At 37.3% G+C, this 17802-nt stretch overlaps 1 protein-coding gene across 1 annotated transcript in view; it reads left to right on the forward strand.

The window, feature by feature from the left end:
• Positions 1–14042: 14042 nt before the first annotated feature.
• LOC136865893 (periostin) overlaps positions 14043–17802 on the forward strand; it is a 56539-nt gene continuing 52779 nt past the window's right edge. Inside the window, exons 1-3 of the mRNA XM_067142448.2 lie at positions 14043–14055; positions 15969–16175; positions 16613–16750. Coding sequence (XP_066998549.2) covers positions 14043–14055; positions 15969–16175; positions 16613–16750 — 358 coding nt within the window. The remainder of the gene's footprint in view (positions 14056–15968; positions 16176–16612; positions 16751–17802) is intronic.

Genomic DNA, 17802 nt, shown 5'->3' on the forward strand with positions numbered 1-17802 from the left:
ATCACGTTCTGAGCTATTACTACAAACACCAAAACCATGCAGTGCTGCCACCTCTTGGCTGTCCTGTCAGTTATTTCTAGTGTTGGCAACTCTGCCTATGTTTCAGTTGAACAAATCTTATGCTATATATATTTTCAACATGGCCGAATATCCTGGAAGAAGATCAAAGCTGGGCATGAAAGCCTGCAGCAGTATAAATCATTTCTACTTCCTTCTTTCATATCCTCATGTAAAAACAGATGGATCTGAGACCCTTGTTATTCCCATACAGATTTGATTTGTAAACAAAGGACTTGTAAAGCAGGTTTCTGCATAGCACCATTGATAGACTATTCTTGCAGATCAGAATGATATCAACTATTTAATTTTAAACAAATTTGTCAACAGTAATAAAATGGTGTTAACTAAAGTGTAAGCTTCCATATCACTTTCTTGTTAGCTAGCACATCCATTATAATGATTAATTTTTTTATACTTTCAGGCACAGGTTACGCAATCACTGAGGTTTCCGGGACCTTACACAGTATTTGCTCCAACTGACAGAGCATTTGAAAGTCTAAGCGATGATTACCTCCAAGTACTTCTCTATGATGAAAAGGCACTGAAAGGTAAGATGTGCTTATTTGAGTGTTGAGATTACTAAACCTTAAGAAGAAATACTGTGCACTAATTTCTCAACAATTGTTATTTATTATGTATGATAATAATCATACATTTCTTTAACATTTTGAACATAATATAATATCAGGCCTTCAAGTCATATATAGAGAAATAGGAACAAGTAAAGGAACACATAATAGAATGAACACAATGGCAGGTTAGAGCAAGAAGAGGAGACAAGGGCAAACATCAAAACACACAAAATGGCAAGGACAATCTCTTCATCTCCATACACCATCATCTCCCCAGACTGACCTACCCTTGAGTTCATTTTCATATATCTCTGTGATTTGATTTGACACTTATTTGTTCCTTTCCAATATTATTCCGTCAGGAGCCTTTTCTCCTTCTGTGTTTGTCCTGTATTCTTCCTATCTTTCCCAACCTGCATTTATCTTTATCTTATGTTTCTTCCCTTTTTGTATATTTATCTGGTTTTCTTCTTGCACTTCACACATCAAGACTGATAGCTGTCCAGATGGACCCACAATGAGAGTTGATACATGCCCTACTGATGAAGCTGGGAAGCAGTAACAAGCTCATCAGAGGCTGAGAAGAAATGGCTGTAGAATAACTGGTAATGAGGAGATGAGAGCCTATCTATTTGTAGATTGCATTGCACCCATCACTCTGCCCCTCGAAGTTCACGGCATTTTACTCAGGGTTGGCTACTGAGTCATGGGCTAGATGGTATTATAAAAACTTATGGGCCTATAAAGGCAGGAAATAGGTACCATCTAACTACAATGAATGAGAATCAATATCGGCATGAAATACAAGGGGTTTATTAACTCATGGTGGTAATGAGATATGAAACATGGAAAAGTAACACTAACTGGGCTGAATACACAAATATTAACATGTCCATTGGACATTTTAGCTCAAGGTTTCTTCTTCTTAACAAAGTGCATTCATCTTTAAATTTGGGTTGTTGTGAGTTACTGATGTGAGGAAGCAAGACCAAGTACAGTTTAATAAGGATTATTGCAGTGCCCATGTGTATGCGGTACACATTATTAAAATAGTTCTCTGAGCACTGGAACTTAATTGTTCCATTATTATGTGTGTCTGAGTGGGTCCTATATTAAAAACCTAACCTACTCCAAAAACACTTAAATCAACACCAACTGAACACACACAAAATCTCAAAACTACCCTGGTTCGGACTCAAACTCAGGGCATAAATTCATGACTGCACGAGTAAAACCTGCGTCATCAACACACACACAAATTATGTAGAGTACACAGCAATTCAAATATGGACACAATGAATCCAGTTGAACACAGCACCATTCCGTCTTGATGACCATGCTGAAAGTGGCCGCTGAGGTTTGAACAGGTTGTCTCCCCGCTCCAAAGAAGAGCGCTGAAAATCCCTAACTAATAATAGCTGTATATGTTAAATCAAATCACCCTGCCTCTGATCAAGTTTAAAGGGAGGAAATATCAACCTTATTTTATGAATCACAAAAAATCATCACTTGTTTGGAACTGAGTGCTATGTCTCCTGTGTCTTTGCCACCCCCTCTTTCTCTCTTTCTCTCTTACACACACATGCACACACACAGACACACACAAGACAACTCGCTCCCTCACTGGAGGGTGATCCACCCAACTTGGGGGCATAACCTGTCACATACCATATACTGCCCCTTTCTTGGAGCGGCCAACACACAAAACTTCTTCACATATAGGCTAAAATGTTTTCATTCTCTGTACCTTTTATTCTGCCTTTTTGGCTCTAATTCTTCATCTGTCATATACTTAAATTCAGCCTGTAAATATACTTCATTCAATGAGGCATCACATCTTATAATTCATAGCATAGCGTACATTAAATCTCTCCACACCAGAGTACTGGCTTCCAAACCTGCGGTATCCCTAGGTGACGTTATTCCTCTGTTCCCATAGCTATTTTAATTCCTTCTTAAAAGTGATTGCTCTAAAGTAATAGGATGAAACTACCACATTCTCTACTTACAGTCTTTAATTTTAACTTAGGAATGATTATAATACCATATCTCTTGCCTAACTACATTGGTGGGCTTTGTTTCAAACCTCAGCCACATATCTTCTGTTCTTCACATCTTGCTTACATATAGACTTTCTATTACTAAAAAAGCATATGCACATTACACTTACGACTGGATCTGGTCCCAATTTACAAGAAAAACTTGAACGTGTCCTGACAAAACGACACTCGAATAAACACTACAATGTTACTGTATCCTCCCAGTCATAACCTTACGATACCAACACTGACACTGCCACATTTAACTATTCTTCAAAAACTATGGGCATTCAAAATTGAAACTCATGGACATAATTAAAAATATACCCTAAAAAGAAGCTATATTCTCAGACAAATCATCATTATCATCTTCATTTTCCAGCTCCAGTTTCCTGGGTGTGGTGTACAAGCACTTGCCACTTCTTCCTGTCAAAGTACAGTTTCTGTTCCTCTATGTCCTCCCACTTGACATTCCTCTGCATGCATATTTATACTGAATTCAAGAAACCAAACCACTCAGACTGCACCTAATATTACTTATGTGTCCTATTTTCTAGGCACCTTTAAAATCTAATCCTATCATTTGATATTTACAGAATTAAGAGATTTGCAACACATTATCATGCAATAGTATGCAGATTATGCACTCAGCCTTCTCCAAATCTCCATTTGACCTCTGGGAAGTCCATGATGATGTTTAATGCTACATCTTGATCACGTCGAATCCCATAAAATTCTGGTTCAGAATCTTGTTACTCCCATGACAGTTCATGGCACTGGGACCTTTGCATACCCACTGCTAATAACCGGGAACAAACACACACAGTTATTTTTCATTCATAAATGTCACAATTCACATGTACTGTGCTATGCTTGACTTTTAATACCACACTGTTTGCATTCGGGTTTAAAAAGCATGTATATGTTTGTACACATTTCACTAGGTCTCATATCAGGTTACTTTGTTCTGTACTGCATGTGATTCCCAACTTCCTTTGTCTCCAAATAATAATAATAATAATAATAATAATAATAATAATAATAATAATAATAATAATAATAATAATAATAATAATAATAATAATAATAATAATAATAATAACGTACCGGGCGAGTTGGCCGTGCGTGTAGAAGCACGCGGCTGTGAGTTTGCATCCGGGAGATCGTGGGTTCAAGCCCCACTGTTGGCAGCCCTGAAGATGGTTTTCCATGGTTTCCCATTTTCACACCAGGCAAATGCTGGGGCTGTATCTTAATTAAGGCCACGGCCGCTTCCTTCCAAATCCTAGGCCTTTCCCATCCCATCATCGCCATAAGACCTATCTGTGTCGGTGCGACGTAAAGTAACTAGCAAAAATAATAATAATAATAATAATTTGTCCTCCTGGAAAGTTTCTCAAATATCTATTTCTTCACTCAGGCTTTTTTCCCAATTATTATTTCATTAATATCTATCATTAGATAAGGTTTATTATTTAACTGTTCACAGAAATTCACTTTATTAAAGGAAGATATCCCGGAACACTCACATGTGTTCCGCACCCGAGACAAGTCGAATGATGTTCGGTAAGGGTCTCTAGTTCCTTTTAACATCTCAGCTAAAAAATGGCTTAGCTTCGGATACTCATCCCCACTCAAAACTGAGTTCCCTCTTTCCACGGGGTTCTACGGATGAAATAATGCAACAGTTGGGTGGTCAATATCATTAAGGCCAGATTGAGATTATTCCATAAAAGATACGATCGTACATTCTCAAGTTATGATAATAAAAGTTCTCCACTCCCTAAGGTGATTCCCCGCTCTCAAGTGTCTCACAGACGTTTGCCAGATGCCAGCGGAACTTTCCACTATTATGTAATGTGTTCCTTCCTTTTTCTCTTAATTTTTATCATGATAAAGCCTCCCACAAGTCCTTATAAATTCCCCCATTGATATTTGGATTTTTATGTTCGATGTCTTATTAATTGAGTATTTGAACATCACTGCAATGAAAACAACATTGGGCATGCTGATTTTCATTTTAATATGTAATTGTAATTGGAAAGTATCAATCAATCAATCAATCAATCAATACTGATCTGCATTTAGGGCAGTCGCCCAGGTGGCAGATTCCCTATCTGTTGCTTTCCTAGCCCTTTCCGAAATGATTTCAAAGAAATTTATTGAACATCTCCCTTGGTAAGTTATTCCAATCCCTAACTCCCCTTCCTATAAATGAATATTTTCCCCAGTTTGTCCTCTTGAATTCCAACTTTATCTTCATATTGTGATCTTTCCTACTTTTATAAACGCCATTCAAACCTATTCGTCTACTAATGTCATTCCACGCCATCTCTCCGCTGACAGCTCGGAACATACCACTTAGTCGAGCAGCTCTTCTTCTTTCTCTCAATTCTTCCCAACCCAAACATTGCAACATTTTTGTAACGCTACTCTTTTGTCGGAAATCACCCAGAACAAATCGAGCTGCTTTTCTTTGGATTTTTTCCAGTTCTTGAATTTTCATTTTGTTCGCAAGGAAACACCCCCATCTTTGTGGTCTGGGATCTAATGATCGAGTTAAACTCTGCCTACTAGCTTTGGGATTTCCCTAGTTCATCCTGTGGACTCTCCCTTTTTTTTTCCTGCTTGGATGGCTTGGGCATGCTATCCATCATTCCACTCTTCAAGTTCCCATGAACTGGCTTACAGATAGTGGAACGAATTTTCTCCTTTATTGTAAAACTATTTGCCTTGTTGAGACTTTGGGTTTTATATGCATTATTTCCAAGCATTTGGATAATTTTGTAAGGTCCTACATATAAATGAGCAAACTTAGAAAAGAAGTTGCTTTGTGGGGGTCAGATGTTGCTGGCTTCCTCACTGGTACTAAATCACTGATCTTAAGTGGCTCATGAAATTTCTTTCTCTACAACTGTTTCATATGTCAATTGGCTTGTTGCTTCATTAGTTCCCTTGCTTCTTTAATAGATTGCAGATATGTTGGTTTGGGTTCTTGTAAGTCTCCAATAATTGTGTGCCAAGTATGTTCTGGATATTTGTTGTGGTGTAGTACCAGAGGAATATTGTTTGTCAAGCCATGCACTGTGTTGTTAATACATTGCTCAATGATGGGAATTATGTCTGTCCACCTATTGTGACGATCAAAGCAGAACATTCTACAGAACAGAAAACAAGTTGCTTTGTGAGTCAGATGTTGCTGGCTTCCTCACTAGTTCTCAATCATTGATCTTAATTGGCTCATGAAATTTCTTTCTCGACAACTGTTTCATCCATCTCATCATTCTTTCTACAGTGTTAGACTGTGGATGTTGCACAGATGAAAATACATGTATGATGCTCCTCTCCTCCATGTCCTGTCTGAACTCAAATGATGTGAATTGTGTTCTTCTATCCATCAAAATACGTTTGGGTTTTCCCATAAAAGGCAAGACATATCTCTCCAGGCTTCTGATTACTGATTTAAAGTTAGCTTTCTGTATAGGCTGTAGCAGTACAAATTTAGAGAATACATGTATTGTAACAAGTATGAATTTATTACCCTGACATGCTTTTGGCAGGACTCCATATAGATCTATAGAATTTAGTTTTCGTGGCTTGCTAGGTATGATAGCTATGGGTGAATGTTTGCTAACTATATGGGTATGCTTGACCCTCTGACATGTCACATGTCCATAATAAATTCCTCACCTCTTCTGTAATAATTTTAAACTTGTCAGCAATTTGTTCTTTTGCTATGACTAAATGAGTTTGAATGGCTTGATCATTACTCTCCATTTCTTGCGTGGTTTTTCCCATCTCCTCATGTCATTCTTGCCAAGTAGTTTTCACTTCTCTTCAAATTAAATCCATTTCTTCTCTTAACTTCTTTACATCATGATTAACTTGCATTTGAATATGGCTGAGGTTTTTGATCAAATCTTCATTCATACCCTTAAATCGCTGTAATTTTCAGTGGTGACATTCTTAAACTCACTCTTCATTTGTACCGAAGTATTCCGTAGGGTTTTGCAGACAACCTCCTCCTGTTTCTTCTGAGATTCTTCCATCTTTTTTTCAGTTTCTTCCTGATTTTCTCTCTGGGCTCTAAAGACTTCTTGCATTTTCTGGTCTGCCTCTTCTCATTTCTCCTCAGTTGCTTGGTGAATTCGTGCCGCTTCTTCATGATTTTCCTGTTGTGTTTTCAGCACTTCTTCTAGCTTTTTCTCAGCGTGTTTGCAGTTTTCCTTCTGTGTCTTCAGTACTTCTTCCAGCTTCTTGTCTCTCTCTTTTCTACCTTTTTGGATCTTATTGACTTTACCAGCGAATTCCTCCAGAAAACATTTAACCTGGGCTAATGTAGCCATCATGGTGCCGTAATACTCCTATACAATACCAAACCAACTCTAATATACTCTATCAGTTCCAGTGGGAACTTCACTTATCTAATTAACAAAATATGAGACATAAATGTAGAGGTCTGGCACCCCGATGATCTGGTTAAATACAACTGCAAAGAAAAGAATAAACCACCACCACATCTATTAATCTTAATCTGCCTACTGTAAAATCATCCACTATCTGACCTATGGCATTGAAACATTCCTCTCAATAATCAACCTGTCCAGCATATAATATACCTCTCCATTGGGAAAATATGGATCACAAGTGCTCATAATTCTCCGTCAACTAACATATACATTCCTAATATCAGTCTACTGTCACATGCCATCCACTATTAGTCATCATGCATATGCTCATATACCACACATATATTAAAAAATGTCTGCCTGCACAATTGTTAAGAACCACAAGTACATCCTGCCACAATCTGGCCCTACTGTTGGTCGCCATAATGTAAACCTACTTGCCTTTCACAAGTGGATGACATCATAAGCCAACAAATAATGTGGTCGCTAATACTCCATCGAACCTAAGTGCAATTGTAGAGGCAGAGTTGAAGCAGCTGTACATCGCCCCCAATAAACATAATCATACCGTCGACTACTCAGCTGATAAATATGTAAGTTCAAAACAAGAGAACAGAGATTTCATCTCAAGGGAGTACATTTCTTAGTGGTAGAGTGCAGCATTTATCAAATATTGAGCACATATCAAAATATAAAGTCTCAAATAGAGTGCTGACATCTATATTTCCCCCCTATTTACCCGGTCTAACTCAGCTTGTATATGAAAGATCCCAAGGTATCGTTTGCTAGCTGTCCCAATTTTAGAGGCATTTAAATGACAAGGGTTGACAACAATGCAAAAGAAAACAATTTAAAACAGGCTTCACATTTATTTTAAGATATCGATGGCTTACTTCTAAAACCTCGTATCTCGCAATGCTCTTTCTACCCATTATTTTCCTTAAGACTGGTCACGCCTCCCAGCCACATATTGATATGCAGCCCATCAGAACAATTTTCATTGTGTTCATTTTCCTATGCGGAAGTGCAAAGGAAATTGAACCTTAAATGCATTATACTGTAGGAGTGCTTAAATACGTGATGTAAACAACATCCCTACTATACGGTATGGTAAGGTCCATTTTCCTTTACACATCAGCATAGGAAATTGAACACAATGAAAACTCTTCTGATGGACTATACGTCCATATGTGGCCAGGAGGCGTGGCCAACCTTAAGGAAAATAATGTGCAGGAAGAACATCGGGACATACGAGGTTTTAGAAGTAAGCCGTCGATATGCACAAAAGAAAAACCAAGATTCAACAAAAATCGTCTCTTGCTAGACGTTGCCTAAATGACTCATGAATTTACAAGTTCAAAAAAATGTTTACAAAATCAAATTGCTGGATTTTTTATGATGACATATCTGGAATATTCTGCAAGAGAAATTAAAATAATAAAATTAGCCTGACTGTGCAAAATCAAATAAATGGAAGAACCTCCTTCCTATCTTTGGATAATTGATGTATCCTAATAAATTATGCTATAGATACTCATTTCAGTGTCATTCCATGCACTCAGGATACTCAAAATTTATTTACAAGGTTACATTGGAAACCTAGGCTTTATTTTTAGTTATGAGTTGTATGGGGAAAAGAAGGTTGGATTGCATCAACTGATGACCTTGTATTAAATTCTATACTTCCAGCAACTGATGTATGACTTGTGTTTGAAAATGATTGATCACTTAATTGAATCTTCCTCTGACATTACAGTGATGATGTACCGTATTACAAAATAATTTATATCATTCAGAAGACTGGGTAGAAACAGTAAATATGCACAATACTTGGTTTAAAATTGACTCTACTCTACCACGTGGTCATTGAGTGTCTAGAAAATTTTATTATTATCATTCAAAGGCTGTAAAACTCATCAACGCATGCTCTACTTTCATTGGTATGCATTGTATTCACATTACTAATGCTTCCAAAAATTATACATTTGCCTGCAGGCATACCATTTTCCAGGTAAATATTTCTACAGCTGACCACAACTTAATTTTATTCCACATGAGCAAATCTACCTTCATTTATTACTCATGACCTTTATGTCTCCATTTAACCCAATTTTAAATTACCTTATTATTATTTTTATTTTTATTTTATTTATAATCTACCATAGACGTCTGAAATACACATTTCTACAAGATGGCACACTATCGCGTGACAATACAGTGAATGAAGCACAACCTACAATTTATCCCACAATGTTTCATGAAATTCATAAATGGTCCTTTAAATTCTCATTTGTCCGGGAGGGCAATAAATGATTAAATTCTTATTTTTAGAGATTACACTGGATTGGTAACATTTCAAAAGACAAACTACTGTACTTCTAGTCTAATAGAACCCAATACACACACGTTCACTTTCAGATCTGCCTGTACCTTTGTAAGAATGAAGTAAGAAAGTATTTAAAAACTACTATAACTAATATAATACAATTCTACTGAAGAATATTGTTAAATTTTCTAAATAGATGCAGTGATAATATTCATAAAAGTGTACTCATATTTAATGATGAAACTTGATTCCCATCTGTGGTCTGCTAAGTTCCTTGCTCCTCATATCCTTCCCTTTGATGCGGCAGGGCTTACATGTTTAGTGCAACATGTTTGTAGTTGGCGATGGCTTCAACGCTGATCAAAGTGGTCCTCTTGAAATTAAAGATGACATTCTTGAGACTGGTACAGTCGTTCGATCTTTGGTCTGTTGTCCTCTTCCGTATAATTTTAGTGTAAGCTTAAACTGACAAACGAGAAGTACGACAAGTTCTTGCCAGACCAGAATAATATTTCATGTCTCAAGCGAAACTTAACTTGGCTCTCTCCACGATGAATAGTGTTCAAGAATATCTGGAATAAAAGGGAAGGCTTGAACGGTTTCCCTAGGGTTAAATATCATTGAAGTTTGGAGGTGTGGCTCATAGAATCATTACGATTGGCATTTTTACTACCAAATAAGTATATGCAGGTGCGACATGTTAATGCTGAGATCTGTCCCAAAATAACCTTGAATACACTGCATCAGAAAAACAAGTCAACTTCATTCAAACATAGTATTCAAATATGTACCAACAGATCATTAAATATGTCCAGAATTGTATAAATTCCCAGCAGTTATTACTTCTTAAATATCAGGGACTCATTAATCATCATGTAATCTAATACACATGTAGACCATACTGTCTCATAAACCAATATCTCATTTATATATGAAGCACATGTCTTAGATCCTTTCTCAAGTAGAATTCATACTGTCATTGTCTTACGAAATAGTTGTACAGCTGGATAAATGCTTATAACACCAATGTATCATGTATATTCCATATCTAAGATGTACAATATTATAGGTTAGGATCCACCTTTCAATACTCCGTAATTAAGGTAGTGAAATCTATTGTCCAATGATAGTATTGCTTATGACTTTGAAATATATCTCTTTTGTTTTTGACTGTCATATACCTTAAATAATTGAAATGCTTCTACAATAACAGATATATAATTATCATGGATCTGTATCTTTCCACATCATCATCATCATTTTCATCTCACCTTGAATCGGGAGATAGTGGGTTCGAACCCCACTGTCGGCAGCCCTGAAGATGGTTTACCGTGGTTTCCCATTTCCACACCAGGCAAATGCTGGGGCTGTACCTTAATTAAGGCCACAGTCGCTTCCTTCCCATTCCTAGGCCTTTCCTATCCCATCGTCGCCAAAGACCTATCTGTGTCGGTGCAATGAACAAAATAGCATCTCACCTTGTACAGCTCCTGCCAGGTCAGGGTATTGATGGCACTTCTCCACTATTGCCTCTCCTTCCACCACTCCTCTTCAGTAATTGTATTCCAGCCAGTCTTCTTTTCCTTATACTGTTCTTGAGAGACTCCATCCGTCTTGCTCTGGGCCTCCCTCTGGTTCCCTTTCCTTGTATCTTAGCCTTCAACACTTGTTTTGATATCCTTCCTTCCTCCATCCTCATAATATGTCCAAATCATCTCAATTTATTCTTCTCCATCCTATCACTTAGTTTTTCTACCTTTATCTCTTTTCTGACCTCAGCATTTCTTACTCTGTCTCTCCTTGTCTTCCCTACCATACCCCTCAGGAACTTCATCTCAGTGGCCTGAATTTTACTCTCATCTCTTGCTGTCAAAGTCCAAGTGTCTGATGCATACGTTAGGCCCAATATAGGGTATAGTACATCTTGGTACATTATCTCTTTATACTTCATAGGAACTTCTCTGTTCCACACCAAGTTCTTTACATTCTGATAGAACGTATTTCCCACTTTTACCCTTCTCCTGATCTCTTTATTCAACCTTGCATCTTGCATTATTTCACGTCCGAAATATGTGAAGGATTCAAACAATCTCAAGGTTTTGTACCCTGATATTAAGGATTCCTTTTCCTTCTCTTTCTCCTCCAGTCATCACCACTGTTTTGCTCTTTTCCGCACTGATTTTCATACCATATTTCTCAATATAGTCATTTAAAGCCTCTTGTTAAATTTGCGCTTCTGTATTGTTGACTCCCCAGATTACTATGTCGTCTGCAAACAACAATATTTTCATATTTCCTCCATATGTTGCCTTTGTTTTCTTTAGAATTTCATCCAGAACCATTATAAACATAAGTGGAGACAATGTACTTCCCTGTCATAGTTTAGTTTGGTTTCTAAACCAATCTGTTCTCCCCACTGGAGTCTGGACACAACTGAAACAATTCTTATACATTGCTTTCACTAGTTCCATCACCAGATCTTTTCCATATTCCCACTGCTTTCCTATCAGTAATCCTGTGGTAAATATAGGGTCTATCATTGACCTGTCCTGTAAAAATCCATACTGCTTTTCTTCTAAATTTCTTTCCACCCTTTATCTCATTCTCATTTCTATTATTATCTCCATTATTTTGGCTACTTGTGACAACAGTGTAATTCCTTGCTAATTGTCACATACCTTCCTGTCACCTTTCTTAAATACCAGTATTTTTACACCTTTACACCAATCATTAGGTACTTGCTTTTTCCTCCATATATACCTTAGCAGTCTATATAACCAATATAGACCAATAGGTCCTGCTGCCTTTATCATTTCCACACATATTTCATCCATCTCTGCTGCTTTTCCTGTTTTCATTTGTTAAACAGCCATTTCCACCTTTGCCATTGCAGTGTCTCTCTCCATTTCTGGATCATCCCCATTTACCACTACACTCCCTTCTGTATCATTTCTCACATTCAGGAGTGTATCAAAATAGTCTTTCCATCTATTCTTTATCTCCTGTGGGTCTGTTATTATGTTTCCACTTTCTTTCTTCACTTGTTTTGTGTAGATTTTTTCTTTTCTCTTATTTCTTATCAATCCATACAACATTTTTTTTTCCCACCATTTACATCCTTTATCAACTACTGTGTGAAGCTCTCCCAACATTGTTTCTTTTCCTCATTTACTGCTTTTTTACATTTACTTTTAATTTCCTGATACTTAATCTTACTTTCTTCTTCCCTCTCTCTATTCCACTTTTGCCATGCTTTCTTCTTTTGTTTAACAATCTCCTTCACCTTTTCATTCCACCAAGGTGTCTCCTTTTCCTTCACTCTCGCTGAAGTTCTGCCACAAATCTTCTCCAGCTTACAAATGTGTTTTGAAATTAGGTCCATTCTTCTTCTACACTTTCTATTTCTGATGGAGGGACATGCTTTTTAATTCCTCCTGAAATCTCTCCTGAGTTATTTTATCTTTTAATTTCCATACTTTTATTTTCTTCTGTCTTATTTATTTTACTCTCACAATTTTACCTATTTTCAGTTTTGCTACCACAACTCTATGGTCTCCATTAAACAAACGCCTTGCCTGGTAGTGCTGTTACATCCATTAATAATTTACAATTTATTTTCTCAACCAAAAAATAATCAATAACTGTTTTTGTCCTTCTTTCACCCCAGCCATACCTAGTGCTCTTTCTACTATTCTTTCTAAACCAACAATCATTCCATTTCTTCCACAAAAATCAATCAGCTTATCTCCCTCCCTGTTTCTTTCTCCATACCCAAATGGACCAATCACTTCTTTACCAATTCTGTCTTTTTCAACCTGCACATTGAGGTCTCCCATGACTATCACTTCTACATCAGTGATTACCTCCTCGAGTGTCTCCAACAATTCCTCTATATTTTCCTCACTCTTGCCAGTTTGGAATGCACAAAATTGGATGAAATCTTTCACTCCTTCTTCCTTCTTCAGTTGTACTCTGATTATTTTATCACTAACGTAGTCTACCCTATCCACATTTTCATCCAGGATTTTGTTAACAATCACTCCTTTCTTTGCCTCACCTCCTCCACTGCCATATAGGGTGTACCATCTACTCATCCTCTTCACTTCCTTTCCTCTCCACTTGACCTCACTCAGTCCCATCATTGCAACATTCTCTTTCTCCATAAAATCAGTCAACTCCTCTGATTTACCTATCAGGGGCATAACATTTGTTATTCCCACCTTCATAATATTAACTGCTGGTTGCCCACTTATCACAGGTCCCCCAGTACAAGAACTGCGCGTTGCTTTTAGCAGGGTACACCCTAACCTTTTCTGAGGCTGATAATTACCACCACTCATTTTAGGCTATTGTTACAATGGGGTCGCCACTCTCAAAGGCATTTTAGAGCTACTGCCAGCAATATGGAGAACAGATGCCCTTGCCCTTGCAGCTGCCCCTAACATAGGAAACAAATGCTGCTGATGAATAGTCTACTCATAGTATTCCCCGAGTACTAGGCTGCCAATGAGAATCCAAGAAAAATAAGAGCAGCCATGCTAAAAATTTAGCCAATGGCAATCGATAAACAAATGGCAGCTATCCTCTTCACTTCCTTTCCTCTCCACTTGACCTCACTCAGTCCCATCATTGCAACATGGTAAACAATGGTAAACAAGTAAGTAATGGTAGCTACACTAAATTTGAACCTCAACAATGACATACACAGATCAACGTCATCTGGACCTGCAATGTCAAATATCAAATGACATACACACAAAAATATCATTGGCTCCTCCTGAAATAAATAGACAGTAATATACTGTTACAGACTACGAATCTCATGTTAGATCCTATTGACGGTTGAACTTCTTATGAAATTGTACAAAATTATTTTGATATCCTCCTAGTCAATACTATAATATTTTACGTCCAATTAAGACGAAACTTCAACCTGGCATTGGGTCATCCTCAGTAAGACATATACAAAGAATTGAAAACATTGGACACACAAAATGAAATGTTAGTTTTTTCTTAAAAAGCATGATGAAAGTTAAAAACTGTGAGATGGTGATCATTAAAACAGTCTTGAGCTGGAGGTCTTTCTGTTTCAATGTTTTTATTGTCCTTTGGTGTGGTTCAACTAGTATCTGTAAACTGTTGGCTTAGTTATGTTCCAACATGGGCTGATATACATAAGCATTACTGTATTGAAGTTGAACCGTCTGCTTTTTAGTCTGTAAAATGGATAATACAAATCAAATTAAGAGTTGAAAAATGGTGACTAACAGGAAAAACATTTAAAGTAAGTTATGAAGAACGAAAATTAACTTACATTACGTGGCCTGCTTGTTATGACCCGTGTTCTCTGACTACAGAGTCCAGCTCTCGACTGACTTTCTCCCACAGTCGAGATGCAAGACATGTTGCTATGAGGAAGCAGAGTGGAGAAATGGGGCAGGGCTTGCGGGAGAGTAGGAGTATGCGGAATAATAGGGGCAGTGACTGAAACTGAGTGTAATAATTGTGAGTTCTTCTGTTCCTGTTTTTTACTACAAACAATCGGAATGAAAGTTTCCCATATTAAGTAAAGTTTCGTCTTAATTGGACGTAAAATATTATAGTATTGACTAGGAGGATATCAAAATAATTTTGTACAATTTTGTAAGATAATATACTGTGCTACAAAATAACTAGGCTACTGTTCATGCATTTCAAACATTCGTGATATTGAAGATTCCTTTCCAAATAAAACCTGTATATCCTTCTTTAGTACATATATAGATGATCATATTCTCCAGCTTCAAATATACCGTAACCATAAGAAATACATATTCTCCAATTAACCAGGCAATCTATATACTTGAAATAGATATCAACTAGGGTGGAATATTCATATACTCATTTTGACGATCCCATTACAATACATCATGGGTCAATTCTCACTCAACAAATATGATACTATCTCATGTTCCTTACTCAAATGCACATCGACTACTCTAATTATGGCATAAACATACATTAATTGTTGCCAGCTTGCTGACAACATACGACCTGAAGGTGGCCTTTTCTTTTATTTGTATGGAGTGTGCTGTACTCTGTCCTGTGATCAACTTACAGTTCACACATGCTTGTAGATAACACTGAACAAACACGATAGGACAATCTCCACATTTTCAGTGCCATGTTAAAATAGATAGGCTTTCTCCTAATCAGTCCCAATTCTTTGACATCTGTTTCTCCCCAGCCCTAAACAAACTTGTTTCTGCTTACCAGCTTTGTTCTGTCTCCTTTTCTATTGCTCCCTCCCTGATGTTGAACTGCCATTATATTTATCCTATTAAGTGTTCCTACTCTATCTTTCTGTATATGACTTGATTGCTCACTTATTTGTTCCTTTCCATTACTTGTACTGTCAATAAATAATTACTATTGACTAAATTAAGCTTGAAATGTTAATAAAATACTGGTTCACTGATATTTTATACACTACTACCCAGATAAAAATCAGCAAAGGATATATTCTTATCTGAAGATTTATTTCTTAATCAGCATTTGGTTTCTTTTTCTTTTCTTTTTTTAGCATTTTTAAGCCATGTCATTGTAAATGGGATCCACTGCTCTGTGATGCTGAATAATGCCACTTTACGTACATCTGGAGGCTCTATGCTTCGCTCTCGCTGTACAAGCCGTGGTACTAGAGTAGCTGCTGCCAACATCACCAAGGCTGACATAATGGCTAGCAATGGTGTCTTACATTTTATTGACAAAGTTGTTATGCCTAGAAGAGGTGAGCAGTGATGTTATTTATTAATTAATTTGAAAATTAACTATTATTGGATGAGATTTCTCATAACTTAAATTTAGATATATCTTTTGTGTTCTTAAATTAAACTGAAAGATGCTAATATTCTTTTTTTAATCTCTGTTATATAAAGCCATACGGCTGACTCACGTCAATGATTAACCCCTTCCAGATAAGGTGGAAACTTGAAATGTGGCAGAGTTATAGCTATTAGCATGTAAGCTACGGCAAAGTTCCAAAAAGTACAAACATTTTAATTTTGCCTCCCACGTACTCTCACTATAAGAGTCATGGCATTAACATGTTTGCTACCAGCAACACATGGATAGACAACATGCCTAGTAATACTGTCTTACACTTTTATGGAAAAATTGCTGCATAATTAAGACTGTTTCATTTTTCATCTGTTCTTCATTCTATAGGCCGCTCTTTAGCTGAACTTCTTACAGAACTTGGTCTAACAACATTATTATCACTACTGCCAGACACAGGATTGCTATCAGCATACCATGGCCGAAACACATTTACTATCTTTGCACCCACCAACCAAGCTTTCCAAGGTAATGTAACACATAAAGTAAGTAAGTAAGTAGTAGTAGTAGTAGTAGTCTAATAGCAAGATTTTAAAAAAATGAAAATTGCCTACCAATTTCTAGCGCAGTCTATGCTTAGTTATAAAAGGAAAGAAGGAGAAATGAGAGCAGCTATGAAACCATGCTCACTGACAACAAGAGAACCCACTGCCTTTAGAGCTTGGTAACGCACTTGTATCCTACCATCAGCATGTACAAACTGGTCGGCAACTCATTTTTTCAGGCAATCTTCCTTTATGATTTGAGAGTTCAATGGTAGTGTTCCTGAACCAATATCAGTCTTTGTGCCTTGAGACACGCGGTGAGCAGTGGTACCCAAGTGGGATGGTTGTTTCCGTACCTTTTTGCGAGGAGGTGGTTCTGGATGGTATGGCTGCTCACACTTCTTTGTTATCCAGCACTGAATTAATTGAATTTGCAAATAATCTGTTGCACTGTGACTGGTCTATCCGCTATTACCATCCAAGTCAGTCAGTGGTGATCCTTGTCAATGACAGATAGTACTCTATGGCAGTTGACCCTGGCGATGGTTGTTTTGTCTGAATCAATATACTCATGGTATAGTCTGGACACGGTGGCCCATGGAAGACCCACTGCTTGCATGACTTCAGGGATGGAACAGTCCATACATACGGCACTAACAATCTGGCCATGATCAAATGCACCAAGATATTGTATCTTACTCATCCTATGTTCCCTTGTTACATGGCCAGTAGAAGGTCTGACAACATCGCAACTATGCTGAACTGTAACATTCGCTGGGCCAACCAAAGCACCATTTTGCTTAAATGCCAGCTATCTCCAATTCAATTCCTTATTTGTGTCTTGAAGACCATGCTGTTAAAGTGTTACTCAAATCAGACCATGCATATAAAAATCAAAAGATTTTTGAAGGTCTAGAAAAGCAAGATGGAGTGGCTTGTTCTCATGGTGTTTCTCAACTAGGAACCATGAAACATAGTATACAGACGCTGGTGAGTCCCTCTTCAAGCATGTTTGGCAGTTCGTTGTATAGTCCA

This window comes from Anabrus simplex, chromosome 3 (genome assembly GCF_040414725.1).
Source record: "Anabrus simplex isolate iqAnaSimp1 chromosome 3, ASM4041472v1, whole genome shotgun sequence".
NCBI classification, from domain to species: Eukaryota; Metazoa; Arthropoda; class Insecta; order Orthoptera; family Tettigoniidae; genus Anabrus; species Anabrus simplex.